Source organism: Thunnus albacares, chromosome 24 (genome assembly GCF_914725855.1).
Source record: "Thunnus albacares chromosome 24, fThuAlb1.1, whole genome shotgun sequence".
Classification (NCBI taxonomy): Eukaryota; Metazoa; Chordata; class Actinopteri; order Scombriformes; family Scombridae; genus Thunnus; species Thunnus albacares.
This window is the reverse complement of record NC_058129.1, coordinates 19,336,713-19,359,349: the sequence shown is the minus strand read 5'-3', so window position 1 is coordinate 19,359,349 and position 22,637 is coordinate 19,336,713. Positions and strand designations below refer to the sequence as shown.

At 39.9% G+C, this 22,637-nt stretch overlaps 1 protein-coding gene across 1 annotated transcript; it reads left to right on the top strand.

Annotated features, from left to right (window-relative positions):
• The first annotated feature begins 1,375 nt into the window (after positions 1 to 1,375).
• Positions 1,376 to 22,391, top strand: LOC122976636. The gene is made up of 19 exons (XM_044345215.1): positions 1,376 to 1,829; positions 6,826 to 6,986; positions 7,387 to 7,411; positions 7,682 to 7,795; positions 8,521 to 8,652; positions 8,864 to 9,120; positions 9,468 to 9,585; positions 10,151 to 10,338; positions 10,529 to 10,947; positions 13,534 to 13,600; positions 13,760 to 14,054; positions 17,991 to 18,151; positions 18,554 to 18,578; positions 18,900 to 19,013; positions 19,715 to 19,846; positions 20,073 to 20,404; positions 20,752 to 20,869; positions 21,391 to 21,578; positions 21,769 to 22,391. The coding sequence occupies exons 1-19, from the start codon at positions 1,766 to 1,768 to the stop codon at positions 22,189 to 22,191; spliced, it is 3,333 nt and encodes a 1,110-aa protein (XP_044201150.1). The 5' UTR covers positions 1,376 to 1,765; the 3' UTR covers positions 22,192 to 22,391.
• The last annotated feature ends 246 nt before the right edge of the window (positions 22,392 to 22,637 follow it).

Genomic DNA, 22,637 nt, shown 5'->3' with positions numbered 1-22,637 from the left:
CTTTTATTTGAGTCATATGTTCATAATTAATATGAATTTAAACATGGTGCTGAAAATCTGTCTAGTTACAGCAGCTCACATAAAAACATGGATGTTTCTCGGTTGAACGCTGATGCAGCCATTTATTCTTTTTTTTTTTGTACAGAAAAGACACAATAACTCTATATTTATATTAAAAAGTATAACATATATATTTAAAAGGCCCCAAACTCTCCTAATAATTAGATCCAGAATTCAGAATATGCATCAGAATCACGTCGACATTAGCTGTATATTTCAACACAGCTACTTTATCCAACAACACTTTTCTCTGTCTGAGCAAAACAATGTGTAATACCATAAAATGTTCTGTAAAAGTTGGCAAATTGACAATGTGAAAACCTATTACCCCCCCCCCCCCCCCCCCCCCCCCCCCCCTCCCAGCTGGGCTTTAGATATTAAGATGAGAGCTGATCAATTAATTAAAGAAAGAATTACAATAAAGTATAATAACATAAAATGTTGGTAAATTGGTGACATGGAGACAGAATAACGAGGTATGTAAGACAGGGTTGCTGTGTTATTCCAACCCTGTTTTATATGTGTATGGATGAAGTGGTCAAATCAGTGTTGTGCAACAGTGTTTGAGTCTGCAGAGTAAATATTGATCAATGCTTCAGTTTGGACTGTGGACATCTGCTGCTCGGCCCCCTGGGAGGACAGAGCTGATTGGCCGCAGCGCAGGAAGTGGTGAAAACAGTGAAACAGCGACAGACTGACCCCGTCGACACAAAGGTTGAGTCAGTGTTTGAAAACCCTTGTTTCCAGTAAATCTCTCCCTCCCTCCTCTGAACGTTAAACCCTGTGACGGGGTGTCAGAAGCCATCAGGCAGCATGTCAGGAGATGAATTCCTTCTCCTGCTCGTAGCAACAAGTACAAGGGATCCTCCCTCCATCGGTATTTCTCTGTTCATGTAACATCTGGAATCTTGTTTCTCGAGCCTGAAGCTTACAGGTTGTGTTCAGTGTAATTTACATACTTTAAGTTCACATTTTAAATGTACACCCTCAGTGTTGCTGGACATAGAAACTCTCCTAGATAATGTAATAATCATATAAGTTCATGTTATGGACACAAGTTTTAATTATTTACACTTTGTTTCTGTTTGATGGATGGCTCTAAACACTGCAATACCCATAAGCCTCAGCTGCTGTTGCCATGGAGAAGAGATGTGAATCAGAGCGGTAATGAATTCAAAACGCTTCGTTGTTGCATTTGGGAACCAATCGGAACGCTGCAGTTGCTGAATTCATTCAAAAATAAACAAAAATCTGACAACAAATTACTTTAATCTGCAGATTATAAAATCCATTTTCTCAACAGCGTAATCGTTACTTTCCATTCTGCCACATTAAAAATTTCTGGATTTATTCAATGAGTTTGACAAAGATCAACCTCTAACTTCAGCATCAGCAGAGTGTGAAGCTCTCTGATTGGATGTTTCTTACAGCAATGCCTTCTGGGACTCATAGTTAATTCTGTCCTAAAGTTGTTATGGACGCAGTCTTGTAGTTTTGATTTTTTATCTCTAATATTCCAGCAGGAAGCCCCGCCTCCTCTGATCAGTGCAGTTTACACCTCTTCCTCCTCCTCTTCCTCCTCTCTCTCTCATAGAGGTCATTGCTCTCTCTACCTCCCCTCCTCTCTCCCTCTCTCCACAGTCAGACTCCATTTCTTCCACACAACACACTCAGGTTTTTCCAGTCAAGCTCACCATTCGGGGCCATGTTTTGGTTTCACCGACTGTCCCTCGGCCTCCTGCTGCTCCACTTGGCCGCCGCCGCTCATGGTACGTTCACTAAAATCCATCACAAAGCTGTCAGGAGTGAAGACGAGGAAGGTAGAGAGGAAGAATATGGAGTTAAAGCAGAGTGGAAGGGTGGTGACACTTGACCTTGTCCTGTTTTGTGTGTTTAGTATGATGTGTGTGATGTCAAAATGCCAACAGCGCTGCTAATGGAGAGACTTGACCTGATGACATCACTGACAGGTTTTTGATGATTGACAGCTCTTACACCTGATTGGACAAACAAACAAACCATTTGCCGGGTTGTGATCGGTCTCGTATTTCTGTTTTCAAACTAGAAAATCGTGGCAACATTGACTTTGCCTCAGATTAAGTGAGAAGTGTTGTGAGCTGCTGGTTTCAGAAGAGTAACTTTACATTTCCACTTATTTTTTAAGTTCTTAAACTGACGTTTCTTGTGATGTTGCCTATTTCTCAACACCAGAAAGCGCTAATCAACATGTCGTTCACTAAGTCACATCATTAACTATCATCTGAATTTAAACAAGACTAAAGCTGTGTCCCAAAGTAACATCACAGTATACAGTCTGCACCATGATTTACTGACAGGAAATGATGCAATATGTGCAAAGTTGAATGTCAATCAGACTAGCAATTAAATTTCAAATAGAAATGGCGATTGGTTTTGTCTCATCACCAAATGGTTTGCTTTAATTTTGCCCAGTTGTGAGCAGCTCCTCATGTGACTGTAGTGTCCATTAACAGCACACTCAAACATCAGCCGTGTTTGTTACGCATAGTGTTTTGAATAAACTTTATTTTGTCCGTTTGCCAGAAGGAACACACTACAAACTAAAAATCGTCTTAGTATGTAGTCTGGATTTGGGACACACTTTAAGGGTCTTTGTCATTCTACGAAACCAGTACAATTTGAGTTCCTCTGACCCTTTTGAAGTGTATTTTATCTATTGGGTCACCAAAATCTATTTTAAAAGCTTTTTATGTCAGTTTATATGTCCACTTTAAAGTGTAAAAACCATTACATACATTTTTATCTTTATATCAAAAATTATCTTGTTTTTTCCAGTTGGCCTTCAATGAAAGTGTATTCAGGATATGACTAATAAAATTAGAAAAAAAAGTCCATACATTTTCCATTCATTTAAACATCTATCTGTGCTTTTTGCTGGTAATGTTTTTTTTATTTTTTATTCATGATTATTCATTTAAATCACATTATTTGGTTGCGTACCTCGGTAACCCCTAAACCCCCTTACACAAATCATTCTCCCCCTACAAAAATAATGAACTGATCCTTATGTGACATCCTCAACAGGAAGTGACATCATAGAAGTCTTCTGAACAACATGGTGCACAATCAGGCAGATTACCTTCTTCTTTTATAACTACTACTACTACTTGTTATTCACCACATATAGAGCAGCGGCCATCTTGAGCAAAAAATCACAACCTCACCTCACACTCAACCCCTCTACTTGTTAAATCATAAAAGGGTGGTGAGACTGTGATGAGGTTGTGTTTTTAACACTTTGGTTGTAAAGTTATCCAATTATTCAAATGAATTATTATATTTTCATTTAAATTATCAGCATCCAGTGGGACTCATTTAAAACAACTTTTATTGAGTCAGTAATCAAAGTCTTCTACCAAAGGCTTTAAGCGGAGGAACCAGAAAGATGGGATAACACCTCAGACAGAAACACCTAAAAACCAAGATAATGAGTGCAAAAATCACCAACACTCCATAGCCAGATCCAAAAAGCCTACTGTGACAAAAACAAGGAGGTAAAAAGGGGTGTCCAAAGGGACAAACAAGCTCTCGTGGATGGACAAGTGAAAGAGGCAGAGACTGCCTCAACAAGGAGAAATCTAAGTACCCTTTACAAGATCACCAAGCTCCTGAGTGGAAACAAAACCAAGCCCCTAGCTCCGGTACTGGATAAACCTGGCAGGAAAATAACAACAGAACACCAGGAAGCAGCACGTTGGGTTGAGCATTTCCAAGTTGTGCTTAATCAGCCAGAGCCTGATGAACCCGCCAACCCGTCTCCTGCAGTTGATATTCTGAACATCGATGTTGGTTCCTCATCTGATGCTAAAGGCTGACCTCTTAACATCTACAAAGGCCTGAATATCCTATTCAGGAACATCTGGAATGGAGAAAATATTCCCAGTGATCGGACCAAGGGCCTAATTGTCAAGATCCCCAAAGAAAAGAAACCTCCAGAAATGTGACACATGGTGTGGTATCACGCTTCTTTCCATCCTCAGCAAAGTCCTCTGTAGAGGTGATGAGTAGCTGTGGCTCAGGAGGTAGAGCGGGTCATCCGCTAATCAGAAGATCGGCGGTTTGATCCCCTGCTCCTGCAGTCCCCCAGTATGAATGAGCAGGTTGGCACCTTGGATAGCAGCCTCTGCCATCAGTGTATGAATGTGTGTGTGAATGGGTGAATGTGGCATGAAGTGTAAAGCAATTTGAGTGGCCGGAAGACGAGTAAGGAGCTATATGAATGTAGCCCATTTACCATTTATCATTAGAGCTATTCTGGACAGAATTAACATTGCCATTGACAACAAGTGAAGAACAGGCTGGATTCCGGAAGGGCAAAGGTTGCATGGATCAAATATTTGCTCTTCGAAACATCATAGAGAAATGCACTGAGTGGAATGTTCTCTCGGTTGTCAATTACATCAACTTCAGAAAGACATTTGACAGCATTCACTGTGAAACCCTGTGGAAGATTCTGCAGTCTTATGGAATCCCTCATAAGATAGTCTCACTAATGGGGAATTTTTATGACCACTTTGAATGCAGTCTTATACTTGGCAATACCATCCCCAAGTGGTTCCCTGTATAATCTGGAGTACGCAAAGGCTGCATCTTCTCCCCCACTATCCTCCTGACTGTTAGCGATTGGATTATGTGAAAAACAATTGCTGACAAACATTGAGGCATCCGGTGGACCCTCTATAGCCAGCTTGAAGATCTTGACTTTGCTGATGATCTTGCTCTCCTTTCCACAAATGTAAAACATACACAAGAGAAAACTAATTGACTCAAAAGGTATGCTCAACAATCAGGCCTCATCATCAACATAACTGATGCCCATCAACACTAACACATACGCACACATTACTATAAATAATGAGCCACTTGAAGTCTGATTAGTCAGGACAATGGCAACCAAAAAGATATCCAGTCAGACCTGGGAAAACTTGCAGCACCTACACAAGACTCTATAACATCTGATCAAGATCCGCTGGTGAATAATCAAATGCAACATGAGCAAAATCAGCTCATTTCACAATGACTGTCTGTGAAAATCTGCCATACATTCTGACCCAATAAGATATCATATGAGGAACTCTACATAAAGACTGGCTGCTGAAACATGATCTCAGAAATTGAACTGTGTCATCTTAAGATGGCTCGCACACATACTACAGATGCCACCAGAGCGGATCCCCAAAGTGGACCTCAAATGGACATCACCAGGAAAAAGGAAACGAGGCTGACTAAAGATCACCTTGCGAAGACCAGTAGAGGCTGAACTGCTGGAGATGGGTCTCTCATGGGGCAAGGCACAACTAGTTGCTAAAGACCATGACAGGTGGAGCAACATCATTGATGCCTTATGCCCCACAGGGGGAGAAGAGCATAACTAAGTTAGTAAGTAACAGGCACAAGGTGTGTTTTAGTAAACCTTGTAAATTTTGTTTGGCCAGAGGCTTGGTTCTTATGCTGAACGCAGGTTGGTTACACACACACACAAACACACAAACACACACACACACACCCCAAAAGCATACAATATATGTTTTATTTTGATTCCGTCAGTTTACAGTGTTTTAATTTATGCTATGTTGTTGTTGTTTTTCCTGCAGTTGGGTTACTTAAACTCAGTTCAATTGCAAATTATATCTATTGTCCTTCTTAAATAGTTACGTAATAAAATACAATGTTTATAGAAAATCCTACAGTGAATTTGAGAGTGAAAAACAACTATTTATATGTTAAGCTGTAATTGTCTTTTGAACCCTTTTACCCTAGTCTCAACCCCGCAACACCTACATTTTTATTAATTATTTTTTTAAGTTTATGAAAAAGTAATTTAAATTTGTTGAATTCTGTCTGAAATGTTTAGAGCAATCATAAGAATATTAATTTTAGGTCAAATTCTGAAGTTAAACCACAACTTTGATAAAAAGCTGATGAGGTCGCTGTCACAAAAAGTGTCCATTCCAGGCTTTGGTATAGCAAAAGTATGAGATTTTATGTAATTTTTATATATGCAATTATTGAGTTAGTGTGAGGGACATTTGATTAATAGGAAAATGTTTTACATTTTATGCTCATATTCAGACAGCTTTGAAGAGTAATAGTGCCCATAACATAAAATAATGACCAATAACAATAGGGATTTGATACTTTAGGTGGTAAAATGTTTTTCTGGAAGTTAAATATGTACTTAATGTTATGGGTATTCAGAAAAGTAATACATTTTGGTAAAAAAAATCTAAAAATGTCAAAGTTCAAATTGTTTCGTGGAATGACTTTTCTACAGATATGCTAGCAGCTCTGTGAGGCTGTACCTGGGCTTAATGCTAACATGTTGATGTTTAGCAGGGATAATGTTAACCATGTTCACCATCTTAAATTAGAGTGTTAGCATGCTAATCTTTGCCAATTAGCACTTAAAAAAAAAGTATAGCTGAAGCTGATGAAATGTCATTTTTGACGGGATGATGGCACTAGATGAAAATTCAGAGGATCAAAGTTATTATAATTCATTCTCTGGTGAACATAAAAAACTATAATTAATGGCCATCAATCCAATAGTTGTTGAAATATTTCATTATGATGCTTGCATGACTAAAAATGACACAAACTTGCCTCATAAGGTGAAGGCTGATTTTGTTTGTTTAGCTGCATTGCAGCGACATAATGAGTTAGTAACAACCCATCCTGAATCAACGTAACGTGCTGTTTGTGTTCTGTTTTCTGTTCTCTCACCAGTCTTCCTGGACGGTGAGGCGGCCAGTCAGGTGCTGACCCGGCAGAGACGAGCCAACAGCTTTTTAGAGGAACTTAAACAAGGCGACAAGGAGAGGGAGTGTATGGAGGAGCGCTGCGACTGGGAGGAGGCGCGGGAGATCTTCGAAAACACTGACAAAACTGTATTCACCTGCACCTTTATACCAAAACACTGCTGTTAACTCAAACAAAATCTGTGAAAACAAGTGTTAAAGAAACACCCAGATAACTTTTGGAAACCCTCATTGTTAACTGTCTTACCCAGAGTCACATGAAAAGATTGTGCGTCTTAGGTTAAGCTAGCTGCTGATTATTGCCTTGTTTATTAGTGAACAAGATACAACTGTTGAGTTCTTGGAGGGTGTAGAGAAGAGAAATCAGAATATTGTCCGGACAGCTAACTCTAAGGAAATCTTATTGATAAAGATAATTACAACAGTTCTGAGTTTCTTCGGGTTCAAGTTTTAGTTTGTAACATATCTTTCATAAAGACATACTGCTCAGGTTTTACATGTTTTAATTTTCTGCTTATGTTCTTTGCAGAATGAATTCTGGGCCGTATATGTCGGTAAGGTGTTTCCTTAAATTAAAATTTAACAAGTGAATTTAACAAGGAAATGTGGATTGTGGGAGATGATATCGAGCACTGCAACATAATTATGGAGCACATTTAAGAAACAAGATTTTAAAAAGTAGCCAAACCCCAAACTAATCTTTAAAAAGCTTGAAAGCTACTAGTGAAAACCTTCACGGCTAGAAGTTTTTGCAGAATTTGAGCGACGACAAAGTTGACATCTCATCAAAACTCCCCTCACTGAACCTGCTGTTTGTCCTGCAGATGGCGACGCATGTTTATCGATGCCCTGTGCTCATGGAGGACTTTGCAAAGACGGGATCGGCAGCTACAACTGCTTCTGCCAGGCCGAGTACCAGGGCTTCAACTGTGAAATTGGTACTGAACTAGACTCACTCCAGACAGCTGGGTTCAAGCTTGGTGCCCTTTAGCAAAACCTTTAATGTCCTCATCACTTATAAACATCCTTAAAGTGACACAGCAATGTTTGTCCATCTATTCACTTATCCGTATTGGGGTTGGAAGGTAGTCCATATGTCCTTCTTTAGCCAATTCTTTCTGCAGGATCCTGAGGTGTTCCCAGCCCAGATGAGATATATGATCCCTCCAAGTATGTTGGTTCTGCCTCAAGGTTTCTTCCCAGTTGGATGTACCTTGAGTACCTCCACAGGAAGGCATCCTGATCAGATGCCCAAACTACCTCTAATGACTCCTGTCAACATGAAGGAGCAGTGGTTTTACAAAAAGCTCCTTCCACATGTTTGAAGGGTGAGACAGCCAAAAAAAAACTAATTTCGGCCACATATCCGTGATCTCATTCTTTTGGTTATTACCCAAAGACTGTTTCCAAAGGCGAAGGTTGGAACATGACATGAATGCTCTTACAGGTGCCCCCAGAAAAGGGACTGTCCTTACAGGGAAACACAACATCATGGGAGGAGGTTGGGGTGGATGGATGGGTCAACAAAGAAAGAAGCGAACAGTGGCCCCCCATCAATCATTTGTTTCTATCAACCATGAGCACAGTTGTTACTTACAGTATATGATTTGTTTGCTTGAAACACCCTTGCCTTATCTTGATCATATTTCCTATGTCTTTGCAGTTATTCCTAAACTCTGTGAGAACGCAAACGGTGGCTGCGAACACTTCTGCAAAGTGGAAAAAGGAAATGCGATGTGCTCCTGTGCTGATGGATATTACCTGGCATCAGATGACAAGTCCTGCGACTCCAAAGGTGAGAAAGATTCTACAAGGTCTTTTATTCGGAGGCGGTTGAATGCCATGTTGTATCCATACAGTTTTCTCTCAAACACCACAGGTCAGACTCTGGGAATGATATCAGAATCTAATCACATTTCTCTATAAACAATGAATATGGTTCTTTCAGTGATTAAGATTTCTGGTGTACAAACTCTGACCTCTAAACTTCACACAAACTCTTGCAGAGGAATACAAATGTGGCGCCATCTTTACTGGAAGCACTCGGACTGTTTTCAGGTATGATCGGCCAAACATGACGGAGGGGAACGTTACTGGGTTGAATGACATGGACGTCAACAACAACGCAACCGATCAGGAGAATGCGAACATCAGCAGCAGCACTATTTCCATGGTTCATGAGGAACTGCACACATCAGTTATGGCGGGTACGACCCGCGTTGTTGGCGGAGAGAACTGTCCACCAGGAGAATGTCCATGGCAGGTAGAATTGCATTTTTGTCAAATTTTAACAAACCTAAACCTGAAAAACTCCCTACTGAATCAGGACCTTTTTTTGCAATAATGCATGAGATGTGAACACCTGGGAGTCCATAATTGTCCATTATTTTCTCTACATAACAACCCACGGGGTCCATTACTGTCTCATATACCACTGACTGAAGGAATAGAAAGAGAAAACTACGTTAAAGGTGTCCACTTACTGTACATGATTTATACAGTGATTTTTCCATCGTCATTCTTGAGTTTCATCCTCACACCCTCCAGTTCTGCAGACTTTGTGTATTTGCTTTGTAATATTCACTGTTTGGTCTTGTTTCATCTTTGCAGGCTCTCCTCCTGAACGAGGATAACCGAGGGTTCTGCGGAGGAACCATCCTCACTGAATACATTATCCTGACCGCCGCCCACTGCATGAACCAATCACGCTACATCTATGTTAAACTCGGTAGGTAAAGAATATGGTTGTAATAATGTGATAATGTGCTTGCTTCTGTAGAATACATATTTTATGTGCTCAAACTGTGAAATGAAAAATGCATTTCATTGCTGCTGTAATATGTATAAATTATGTTGCCAATTTCAATATTTTTTACTTTTACTGTATTTCATGTTATTTTTACATGTCAAATTTTGCTTAAACTGTTAATTACTGTTTTATACATAAATGTTATCTTGTTTTTACACTTTAAGTGGTCAGTACTTTAAATAAGTATTTGCACATTTTTATTTCTTCATCACAGCTCAAAAATCTTCATATATTGTCATAAGAATATACTCTTTTAGTATCATTTATTTTGTGTTACAGTTTCAGTGGTCACCATCTGATTTTGGTGATATACCCAACATTTGCTTGGAACACTTGTTTTATTTGTTTGCTTTGTAAAGCACTTTGAGCTGCATTAACCATGTGAAAAAGCGCCAAAAATAGTTTATTATCAGTACATTTTATTTTTCATAGTAGTTATTACAAATTTTCCCTGCTGAAATATTTATCATTTCTGTATGTTCAGGTGAGTTTGACATACTGGTGGATCACGGTAACGAAGCTGTCCACCATGTGGAAACTCTTATCACTCACAATAAATATAAGCCCGACACCTACCACAATGACATCGCACTCATCAAATTGGCGACGCCCATCAAGTTCACCAGGTACATCCTGCCAGCCTGCATACCTGAGCCAGATTTTGCTGAAAAGGTAAACCTTTGAACCACTTAAAAACCAACTTAAAGGACCAGTGTGTAAGATATAGGGGGATCTACTGGCAGAAGTATTGTTTTTTGCAATCTGCAACCTCACCACTAGATGCCACTAAATCCTAAACACTGGACTTTTAATGTATCTTTGTCATAAACTTGACCAGTGAATTTCTTATCTCCTCCCACAGGTCCTGATGCAGCAGCCGGACGGCATGGTCAGTGGGTTTGGACGTCTCGGCGAGGGTCGGCAGCCGTCCACCATCTTGCAGCGCCTCACCATGCCTTATGTAGATCGGCACACCTGCATAGAATCCACTAATTTACATATCTCTAAACGCATGTTCTGTGCCGGCTACGACACAATAGCAAAAGACGCATGCCAAGGTGACAGTGGCGGGCCGCACGTCACACGATACGGCGACACCTATTTCATCACCGGCATTGTGAGCTGGGGCGAAGGCTGCGCACGCAAAGGCAAATACGGCATCTACACCCAGGTGTCCAAGTATATTGGCTGGATCCGTGAGGGCATACGCAGGCTGACGCCCAAAGAGACGAGTACCAACAGGGTGAAGAGGCACCATGGCCCCATCAAGAGGCTGTATTTGTAAGACGACTGTCAGCAGATTTCTGAAGTGTTGACAGATCTGAGCTGAATCAAGTATTATTTACAGAGCAGAGACCAGCCACACTTTGTGCCTCTCATGTAATCACTGATTTTATGTTTGAGACTTTTAACACATTTTACTTTTAACAGTCGCTGAAAACTTTACCACTTGTTTAAAGACACTTCCAAAATCCTTAAAGCTGAGATACCTGAATTTTTGTCCACTAGGGGGGAGCAGAACAGGCTGTGAACACAACATCTGACATGTTATCATCTTATAAAGTACTTGTTGCTATCATGTTAGCAAACAGCTGCTTACTTCATGACCTGTAGGATTCCTCGGGGATCCCTTTTACATTTTCAAATGACATGCTGATATGAACGTTTTCTATCTTTTCTTACTCTATGGTAAAGGTTTGGCAGTCTTGGCATCTAAAACTACTTGCTTAAAGCTTTTTTAATTAATGGAGACAGAGGAACAGGAAGTAGTAATGACATTTGACTTTTTACTACCTTATAAAGTTGTTGTGGCAAATATGTTAGCAAACAGGTGATCACCCCATTACAGTGTCCAATATTCACTATTCACTGTGTACAGCCGCAAACGTCTCAAATGTAAAGTTTCCATGAAAGACACAAAACTAACCAGCGATGTAAAGCCAAATGTACAAAAATAATTTTGTACATTATTGATTTAAAGTGGCTTGATTTAACAGTTTGCTGTTCAGTATTCTTAAAAAACGTGTCAATGCAAACGCATTTCAAATTTGAGTAAACGAAACAATATCTGTTTTGATGTATTTTTTATCATTCACTGCAAGAAATTATCTTTTTCAGCTGAATGTGAAGCAAATAAAGAAAAACTACAACAACAGTGATGCATTATGTTTTGTATGTGTGTGTTTAAACTGTAATATTTGATGAGCAGGAAAATTATTTCTCAACCTTATGTAACGGGGGATCATATTAACCTCACAGTTAAGTCTCTTTTATATTGCTGATAATAGTGACAGCCTACAGCCTCTAGGTTGTGTTGTGATGATGGTGGTGGCTAACAGTTAGTAGTTGACTCCAACTAAGACACACAGACGCTCTGATGTCGATGCTCTGATGAGGTCTCAGTAAAACTATTTAATGTAAATAAAATCATTATCAAAGGAAACTTACAATATTAATAAATGGTTTCTGTGACAAAGCTTAACAACCGTTAAATAACAAATTACAGGGCCAACAGTTCTAACCTTGACCAGGATCAAAGACTTCCTATATTACAAATTACACAAAGACACTATTGATGATTGATGAATCAGTACACATAGATAATCACTCTGACTGTCAATATAGTTATAATTAGTAATTAATTCTCTCTCAGATCAGCTATACATTAACATTTGCAGGTTTCCATTTAACAGTCACACTCATCTGGGGGATACAAGCCTGGTCTGACTTGGTAAAATTACCGACAAAATTATATTCTAAATTACAAGATTTTGCTATTAGACATAGTGACCATTTAAAGCTCAAACTATGTATTTAATGTAACATGCAAGAGGCAGATGTTACACTTGGGAATTCTAGTTTGAACTGTAGTTTGGTGGATGGCTCTAAACACTACAATACCCATAAGCCTCAGTTGCTGTCGGCATGGAGAAGAGATGTGAATCAGAGTGGTAATGAATTCAAAACGCTTCGTCGTTGCATTTTGGAACAAATCACAACGCCGTAGTTGCTGAATCCACTGAAAATTAACCCAAAATCTGACAATAAATTAATTTAGTCTGCAGATTATGAAATCTATTTTCTCAACAGCGTAATCTTTAGGCTACATCCATCCTAATACATTTTTGTTTTAAAACGCGTAACTTTTGCTATGTTTACGCCAAGTGTCCATACTATTCCGACGTTTTTGATCCCCTGAAATGGAGACTTGTGAAAATGCTGCTGACCCCGTTTTAGTTTGAAAAGTCCGGGATTGCGTTTTAGTCTGAAAGGGTGGAAACAGAGACTTTTGAAAATTATGACAGTTGCACCCACATCCACTTCCTGATTGAGTCTTATCAGTCACGACGTATCCTTCCCTGATTTATCACGCCATTATCATGTGACCCTTTTCTGGAAGAAAACAAAAGACATTAGCATTAACTACCAGTGGTTAATTCATCAGAGGATAATGAATTAGAGGCGTTGCTGACCTCATTGTCTATGCTACATGGCAGCAGTTGTGCAGTTAAATTCTGCATTTTATGATGCTACTACTGCCTACGTGTGCAGGAGCAAGCTATTATTCAAGTGATTTGCATGCCAAGTGTAAGTAAATGGTCATGTCATATACATTTATTATTTCTGAAACAGTGCTAAAATGCTAGTGTGGCTGGAGATAGTTTTCGTTTTGAAACACTGTTTTAAAATGAAAATGTACTAGTGTGTACGTAGCCATATGCTGTATGTAGCAAAGGGCTTCCACACTGGGTCTCAAACACTGGTATCCCAGACTGCGGATGACTGCGCTAACCGCTCAGCCAAAGAGCTGAACCAACTAGTCAAAGGCCAGCATGTCTAGTCATCCATGGTCAATACTGTCTACAGGGCACGGGCCTGCACCGGGACACCATGTGTAGACAAGCGTAGCGTGAGCAGCAGCAGCGAGTGCTCCGTCTGTGTCTACACTGGAGACCTACATTTTGGAATTTATTCAAGGAGTTCGACAAAGATCGACCTCTAACTTCAGCCCGACATCAGCAGAGTGTGAAGCTCTCTGATTGGATGTTGCTTAGAGTAATGCTCTCTGGGACTTGTTAATTCTGTCCTAAAGTTCCTATGGACACAGTCTTGTAGTTTTTTTATCTCAAATATTCCAGCAGGAAGCCCCACCCCCTCTGATCAGTGCAGTTTGCACCTCTTCCTCCTCCTCTTCCTCCTCCCTCTCTCATACAGGTCATTGCTCTCTCTACCTCCCCTCCTCTCTCCCTCTCTCCACAGTCAGACTCCATTTCTTCCACACAACGCATTCAGGTTTTTCCAGTCAAGCTCACCATCCGGGGCCATGTTTTGGTTTCACCGACTGTCCCTCAGCCTCCTGCTGCTCCACCTGGCTGCCGCCGCTCATGGTACGTTCACTAAAATCCATCACAAAGCTGTCAGGAGTGAAGACGAGGAAGGTAGCGACACCCCAAAGCGCTAATCAACATGTCGCTCACTTCCATCTAGGTCACATCATTAACTATCATCTGAATTTTAACAAGACTAAAGCTATGTCCCAAAATAACTGTCACAGAATACAGTTTCAGCAGTTAGCATGCAAAAAAATCAACATATTGTACCTTGTTTTGCCACCAGGAAATAATGCAATATGTGCAAAGTTGGACGTCAATCAGACTGGCAATAAAATTTCACATTGTTGTCACATTTGTTTTGTCTCACCACCAAATGGTTTTATCTTAATTTTGTCCAGCTATGAGCAGCTCCTCGTGTGACAGTAGTGTCCATTAACAGCACATTCAAACATCAGCCATGTTAAGTATGCATTAGGTGTTGTGTGTGTGTGGGTGAGAAAGAGAAAGAGAAAGAGGAAAAAATATATATATAGGTAAATAAGTAAAAAAGAGATAATATAGCAACAATGCTATCGGAGGGCACCCCTGGCCTGGATCCAGAGCAGGCCAAGCTCTGGGTGTTATTTATTTTGGATCCCCCTTCCATTAATGTTTGTTTTTTTAAATTCTTAATTTCTAGGTCTTTCCCCCTCTCCTCTTCATTGCTTTCTTTGCTATCACCTGCTTTAGGCCACCACCAGGCCCGTAGGAGGTGTCTGGCCTGTTGGAGGCAAGTTCCCCTTTAGAACAGCCCCCAACCCTACAGGAGGGGTCTGTTCAACTTTGTATTTGGAGAGGAGCTTAAAAGTGATCAAGCTGTCCCAAACCAGCCCAGTCCTCAAGGAACTGAACAATACCTTCATCTACCATATCCTATTGACATGTCAAATAGCTATAAAAATAAAAATAATAATCATCTGTACAAAAATCATGATGGGATAGGAATGAGAAGACCAAGCATCACATAATGGGGTGCATTAAAGTTGATGGGGAAGTTTATATGCTGATGCAGGAGTTATGAGATCAAAATGTCAGCTGTTGAAAGGTAGGAAACAGGATATTGGTGAAGGTTTGTAATATACGTGTGTGTGTGTGTGTGTGTGTGTGTGTGTGTGTGTGTTGATGGGGTTAGTTAACAGGGAAGTCCAATGAGATGATGAAGGACCCCTTAGACTTTTTCGAAGTGTGAATTTCGAAAAAGTCTAAGGGGATGCCAATATCTCCGCTTTATTTTATGTTTTTCTTTGTTATGTCAGCTCAAAATGTAAGCAAAACCACTGCAAACTAATGTTGATACACCACACATTCACCACAAATTTTCACATTCATATCCACCACATATTCCTTACACACACAAACCCCTTCGCACGACACATAACCGTAAAACTGATCCTAAGACAAATCAATGACCTCACTCAAATTCGTAACCTGGAACATACATGGGGTTAGTTCACAGGCAAAGAGAACAAAAATTATAAATCACCTGATAAAATTACAAGCAGACATATGCCTGACACAATTAACTCACCTAACAGAATCAGAAAATCAGATATGAAAACTCAACAAACTCATCAATTTACAATTCTACGAAAAGAGGTATGTCAATTTTAATAAACAAAAGTTTCATTAATCCCTAACACTACCATCTCTCACCCTGAAGGGCAATACGTTATCATCAACGCCTCCATTAACAACAACGACTCCACTATTGCAAACATATGTGGACCCAATACTGATGACCCTGCTTTCTTCCATACATTCTTTGATTCATAATCCAGTTTATCAGATTCTATAACTGGAAGTGATTTCAATAGTTATTAATCCCACTTTAGATAGATCATCCACCACCATTAGATCTAGAAACTGGTGCTCAACAGAAACATTAAAACATTACATAAGTGATTTTGGTCTTGGCAGCAGTTGGTGATTGAAAAACCCATCAATCAGAGAATATACACAGTCATTCTCACATATTGACTTTTTTCTCACCAGTAACTCAATTATACCTGATGTTTCAAATCCCCAAATTCATCCCATCATAATCAGTGACCATGCCACTGTATCATTTAATCTAAACACCAAACAACCTAAACAATCCATCACCAGTTGGAGATTTAACACATCTCAGCCTAAAGATCCTGAATATAACACATTTTGCACAAAACGGTGGTCAACAATAGAGTGGTCAATATACGATTCTCATCCATCGTACTCTGGAAAACAGCGAAGGTAGTATTGATAGGAAAATTTATATCATATGCATCATACAAGAAAAAAAGGGAACAAGAACATGAAAACAATCTTGAACAAAAAATCAAAGCACTGAATGACACCTATGCAGAGCAAACTCAGAAAGAACTAACAGAAAATAAGGCACAGCTTAACGATATCATAGACAAAAAAAAACAATTCCTGATAATAAGACTCAGACATGATTATTTTGAATACAATAACAAATCAGGAAAATATCTGGCAAACAAACTCAAACGAAACAAAGAGAAATCAATTATACAAGCCGGTGGGGAAGACCATACAATCACACAAAGAAATAAATGACACATTCTGTGAATTTTACAGCAAATTCTACACTCCTGACAAGGAACCTGAGCCAATAGATATTAACACTTTCCTCAGTAACACAGAAGTACCCCGACTTAAAAAAAAGTTTGCAGATGAACTAGATTAAAGCCATTAACGCCTAATGAACGCTGTACAGCACTCAATAGGATACCAAACAACAAAGCTCCTGGACCTGACAGCTTTACTGCCCAGTTCTACTAACATTTTTGGAACACAATCTTACCACTGTTTTTCAGAGTGGTACTTTACATTAAACATAACTCAACAAAGCCACCACACATGAACGCAGCCCTCATCTCAGTACTACTGAAACCTGATAAACATCCAACTCTCTGCTCCAGCTACCGCCCCCTATCACTCATCAACACAGACCTCAAAGATCATCATTATAGCATTAGCCACCCAAATCAAATCGGTTAACCGATCACTAATCCATTCAGATCAAACCGGCTTCATCAAAGGAAGACACTCATCAAATAACACACGCAGATTATTTAACCTAATTCATGTATCAAAATAAAACAAATTGAAAACAAAAAACAAATCATTAGATGCAGAAAAAAGCGTTTGATAGAGTAAATTGGAACTTCTCATTTGGAACACTGCACAAATTTGGTTTGGGAGAATTGTTTATTGACTGGATAAGAATTCTAGCCCACCAATGGCAAAAGTTATTACTAATGGGTTAGCATCACAAAGTTTCACACTGCACAGGGGAACCAGGCAAGGATGCCCTGTCCATCGCTTTTTGCCCTGTTCATCAAACCTCTTGCTGCTGCAATATGTCAAAATAACATCATCAAGGGAATCCAAACCCTCAACACTCACCATAAGATCAGCCTTTTTGGAGATGATGTATTGCTTTATCTACAAGAACCATCAAACTCTCTACAAGAAGCCATCAAGTACATTAATTCATTCTCCGAGATTTCCAACTATACTATAAATTGGACAAATCAACAATCCTATCCATACATAGTGATGACTGGAATGCTGCCGCTCAAAACCCACCCCTCCCCATTCCCACTGGTAACATCAAGTATCTGGGCATAAGATGATATATGAAAATTCAGAGGATCAAAGTTATTATAATTCATCCTCTGGGGAACAAAAAAAATGAAATTTCTTGGCAATCCATCCATAGTTGCTGAGATATTTCAGTCTGAACTGAACGACCAGTCATTATGATGCTTGCATGACTAAAAATTACACAAACTAGCCTCATGAGGGGAAGGTTGATTTTGTTTAGCTGCATTACAGTGATATAATGAATCAGTAACAACCAATCCTGAAGCAAAGTAATGTGGTGTTTCTGAAAATTTGAATGACAGTATATGACGGTTGAACACCACTATTCTGTTCTCTCACCAGTCTTCCTGGACGGTGAGGCGGCCAGTCAGGTCCTGACCCGGCAGAGACGAGCCTACAGCTTTTTAGAGGAAGTTAAACAAGGCGACATGGAGAGGGAGTGTGTGGAGGAGCAGTGCGACTATGAGGAGGCGCGAGAGATCTTCGAAAACACTGAGAAAACTGTATTCACCTCCTGCACCTTTATACCAAACAATGCTGTTAACTCAAACAAAATCTGTGAAAACAAGTGTTAAAGAAACACCCAGATAACTTTTCGAAACCCTCATTGTTAACTGTCTTACCCAGAGTCACATGAAAAGATTGTGCGTCTTATGTTAAGCTAGCTGCTGATTATTGCCTTGTTTGTTAGTGAACAAGATACAACTGTTGAGTTCTTGGAGGGTGTAGAGAAGAGAAATCAGAATATTGTCCGGACAGCTAACTCTAAGGAAATCTTATTGATAAAGATAATTACAACAGTTCTGAGTTTCTTTGGGTTCAAGTTTTAGTTTGTAACATATCTTTCATAAAGACATACTGCTCAGGTTTTATATGTTTTAATTTTCTGCTTATGTTCTTTGCAGGATGAATTCTGGACCACATATGTCGGTAAGGTGTTTCCTTAAATTAAAATTTAACAAGTGAATTTAACAAGGAAATGTGGATTGTGGGAGATGATATCGGGCACTGCAACATAATTATGGAGCACATTTAAGAAACAAGATTTTAAAAAGTAGCCAAACCCCAAACTAATCTTTAAAAAGCTTGAAAGCTACTAGTGACAAGCAGGAGCTAAAATTATATCTGCTATTTTGCTAGCAGAGAGCACTGTCTAGGCTTCACCACTAGATGTTTTTGCAGAATTTGAGCGTTGACAAAGTTGACATCTCATCAACATTCCCCTGACTGAACCTGCTGTTTGTCCTGCAGATGGCAACGCATGTATATCAATGCCCTGTGCTCATGGAGGACTTTGCCAAGACAGGATCGGCAGCTACACCTGCTCCTGCCAGGCCGAGTACCAGGGCTCCAACTGCGAAATTGGTACTGAACTAGACTCACTTCAGACAGTTGGGTTCAAGCCTGATGCCCTCTAGCAAATCCTTTAATGTCCTCATCACTTATAAACATTCTGAAAGTGACACAGCAATGTTTGTCCATCTATTCACTTACCTGAATTGGGGTTGGAAGGTAGTCCATATGTCCTTATTCTTTAGCTAACTCTTCCCGCAGGATCCTGAGGTGTTCCCAGCCCAAATGAGATATACGATCCCTCCAAGTATGTCCTGGGTTCTGCCTCAAGGTTTTTTCTCAGTACCTTGAGTACCTCCATAGGAAGGTAACCTGATCAGTGGCCCGAACTACCTCAACTGACTCCTGTCAACATGACGGAGCAGTGGTTTTAGGGTGAGACAGCCACCCTGCAAAGAAAACTCATTTCATCCGTGTATCCGTGATCTTATTCTTTTGGTTATTACCCAAAGCCTATTTCTAAAGGCGAAGGTTGGAACAAGACACAAACGCTCTTACAGTTGACTTCAGAAAAGGGACTGTCCTTCCAGGAAAAAACAACATCATGGGAGGTTGGGGTGGATGGATGGGTCAACAAAGAAGGAAGCAAATAGTGGTCTCCCATCAATCATTTGTTTCTATCAACCATGACCCCAATTGATATTCACAGTATATGATTTGTTTGTTTGAAACACCCCTGCCTTGTCTTGATAGTGTTTCCTATGTCTTTGCAGATATTTATAAAAGCTGTGAGATCTTAAATGGTGGCTGCGAACACTTCTGCAGAGTGGAAAACAGAAGCGTGATGTGCTCCTGTGCTGATGGATATTACCTGGCATCAGATGACAAGTCCTGCAACTCCAAAGGTGAGAAAGATTCTACAAGGTCTTTTATTCGGAGGCGGTTGAGTGCCTTGTTGTATCCATACAGTTTTCTCTCAAACACCACAGGTCAGACTCTGGGAATGATATCAGAATCTAATCATATTTCTCTATAATCAGAATGAAATCAAACAGTGAATATGGTTCTTTCAGTGATTAAGATTTCTGGTGTACAAAGTCTGACCTCTGAACTTCATAAAAACTCTTGCAGAGGAATACAAATGTGGTGCCATCGTCATTAGAAGCCGCCGGAATGTTTTCAGGCATGAACAGCATAACACTACGGAGGGGAACATTACTGGGTTGAACAACATTGACATCAACATTAACACCACCAATCAGAAGTATGCGCCAGACATCGTCTATCTCCCAGAGTCCTCAGTTTCTGAGAACAGCAGCAGCAGCAGCGGCGAGATCCTACGGGATTACGTTGATTTTGAGAGAAATAACACCAATGACAGCATTGATAGCATCTCACCTGCTCTGGGTACGACCAACATGCACAACATAGAGGACTGTCCACCGGGAGAATGTCCATGGCAGGTAGAATTGCATTTTTGTCAAATTTTAACAAACCTAAACCTGAAAATCTCCCTACTGAATCAGGACCTTTTTTTGCAATAATGCATGAGATGTGAACACCTGGGAGTCCATAATTGTCCATTATTTTCTCTACATAACAACCCACGGGGTCCATTACTGTCTCATATACCACTGACTGAAGGAATAGAAAGAGAAAACTACGTTAAAGGTGTCCACTTACTGTACATGATTTATACAGTGATTTTTCCATCGTCATTCTTGAGTTTCATCCTCACACCCTCCAGTTCTGCAGACTTTGTGTATTTGCTTTGTAATATTCACTGTTTGGTCTTGTTTCATCCTTGCAGGCTCTCCTCCTGAACAAGGAGGACCGAGGGTTCTGCGGAGGAACCATCCTCACTGAATACATTATCCTGACCGCCGCCCACTGCATGAACCAATCACGCTACATCTATGTTAAACTCGGTAGGTAAAGAATATGGTTGTAATAATGTGATAATGTGCTTGCTTTCTGTAGAATACATATTTTATGTGCTCAAACTGTGAAATGAAAAATGCATTTCATTGCTGCTGTAATATGTATAAATTATGTTGCCAATTTCAATATTTTTTACTTTTATTGTATTTCATTATTTTTACATGTCAAATTTTGCTTAAACTGTTAATTACTGTTTTATACATAAATGTTATCTTGTTTTTACACTTTAAGTGGTCAGTACTTTAAATAAGTATTTGCACATTTTTATTTCTTCATCACAGCTCAAAAATCTTCATATATTGTCATAAGAATATACTCTTTTAGTATCATTTATTTTGTGTTACAGTTTCAGTGGTCACCATCTGATTTTGGGAATATACCCAACATTTGCTTGGAACACTTGTTTTATTTGTTTGCTTTGTAAAGTTTATTATCAGTACATTTTATTTTTCATAGTAGTTATTACAAATTTTCCCTGCTGAAATATTCATCATGTCTGTGTGTTCAGGTGAGTTTGACATACTGGCGGATCACCGTAATGACGCTGTCCACCATGTGGAAACTATCATTATTCACAAAAATTTTCGACCCAACACTTTTGGCAATGACATCGCACTCATCAAATTGGCGACGCCCATCAAGTTCACCAGGTTCATCCTGCCAGCCTGCATACCTGAGCAAAATTTTGCTGAAAAGGTAAACCTTTGAACCACTTAAAAACCAACTTAAAGGACCAGTGTGTAAGATTTAGGGGGATATACTGGCAGAAGTATTGTTTTTTGCAATCTGCAACCTCACCACTAGATGCCACTAAATCCTAAACACTGGACTTTTAACGTATCTTTGTCATAAACTTGACCAGTGAATTTCTTATCTCCTCCCACAGGTCCTGATGCAGCAGCTGTATGGCACGGTCAGCTGGTTTATACATCGCGGCGAGGGTCGGCAGCCGTCCACCATCTTGCAGCGTCTCACCATGCCTTATGTAGATCGGATCAGATGCATACAATCCACTAATTCACATATCTCTAAACGCATGTTCTGTGCCGGCTACAAGAAAATAGCAAAAGACGCATGCCAAGGTGACAGCGGCGGGCCGCACGTCACACGATTCGGCGACACTTATTTCATCACCGGCATTGTGAGCCAGGGTGAAGGCTGCGCACGCAAAGGCAAATACGGCATCTACACCAAGGTGTCCAAGTATATTAGCTGGATCCGTGCGGGCATCAGCTTGGCGACGCCCGAAGAGACGAGTACCAACAGGGTGAAGAGGCACCATGGCCCCATCAAGAGGCTGTATTTGTAAGATGACCGTCAGCAGATTTCTGAAGTGTTGACAGATCTGAGCTGAATCAAGTATTATTTACAGAGCAGAGACCAGCCACACTTTGTGCCTCTCATGTAATCACTGATTTTGTGTTTGAGACTTTTAACACATTTTACTTTTAACAGTCACTGAAAACTTTACCACTTGTTTAAAGACACTTCCAAAATCCTTAAAGCTGAGATACCTGAATTTTTGTCCACTAGGGGGCAGCAGAACAGGCTGTGAACACAACATCTGACATGTTATCATCTTATAAAGTACTTGTTGCTAACATGTTAGCAAACAGCTGCTTACTTCATGATCAACCCATTACAGTGGTGCTTAAGTCCAATATTCAATATTCATGTAGTTAAAATATTCAGTGTACAGCCACAAACGTCTCAGATGTAAAGTTTCCATGAAATACACAAAACTAACCGGCGATA

Excerpts from the sequence above, each read along its gene's own strand:
- LOC122976636 (XM_044345215.1), top strand. The coding sequence starts at position 1,766 with ATGTTTTGGTTTCACCGACTGTCCCTCGGCCTCCTGCTGCTCCACTTG. Across the intron at positions 7,796-8,520 it reads GGGCTTCAACTGTGAAATTG|TTATTCCTAAACTCTGTGAG; the intron begins GTACTGAACTAG and ends ATGTCTTTGCAG. Across the intron at positions 19,847-20,072 it reads CAAGTCCTGCAACTCCAAAG|AGGAATACAAATGTGGTGCC; the intron begins GTGAGAAAGATT and ends AAACTCTTGCAG.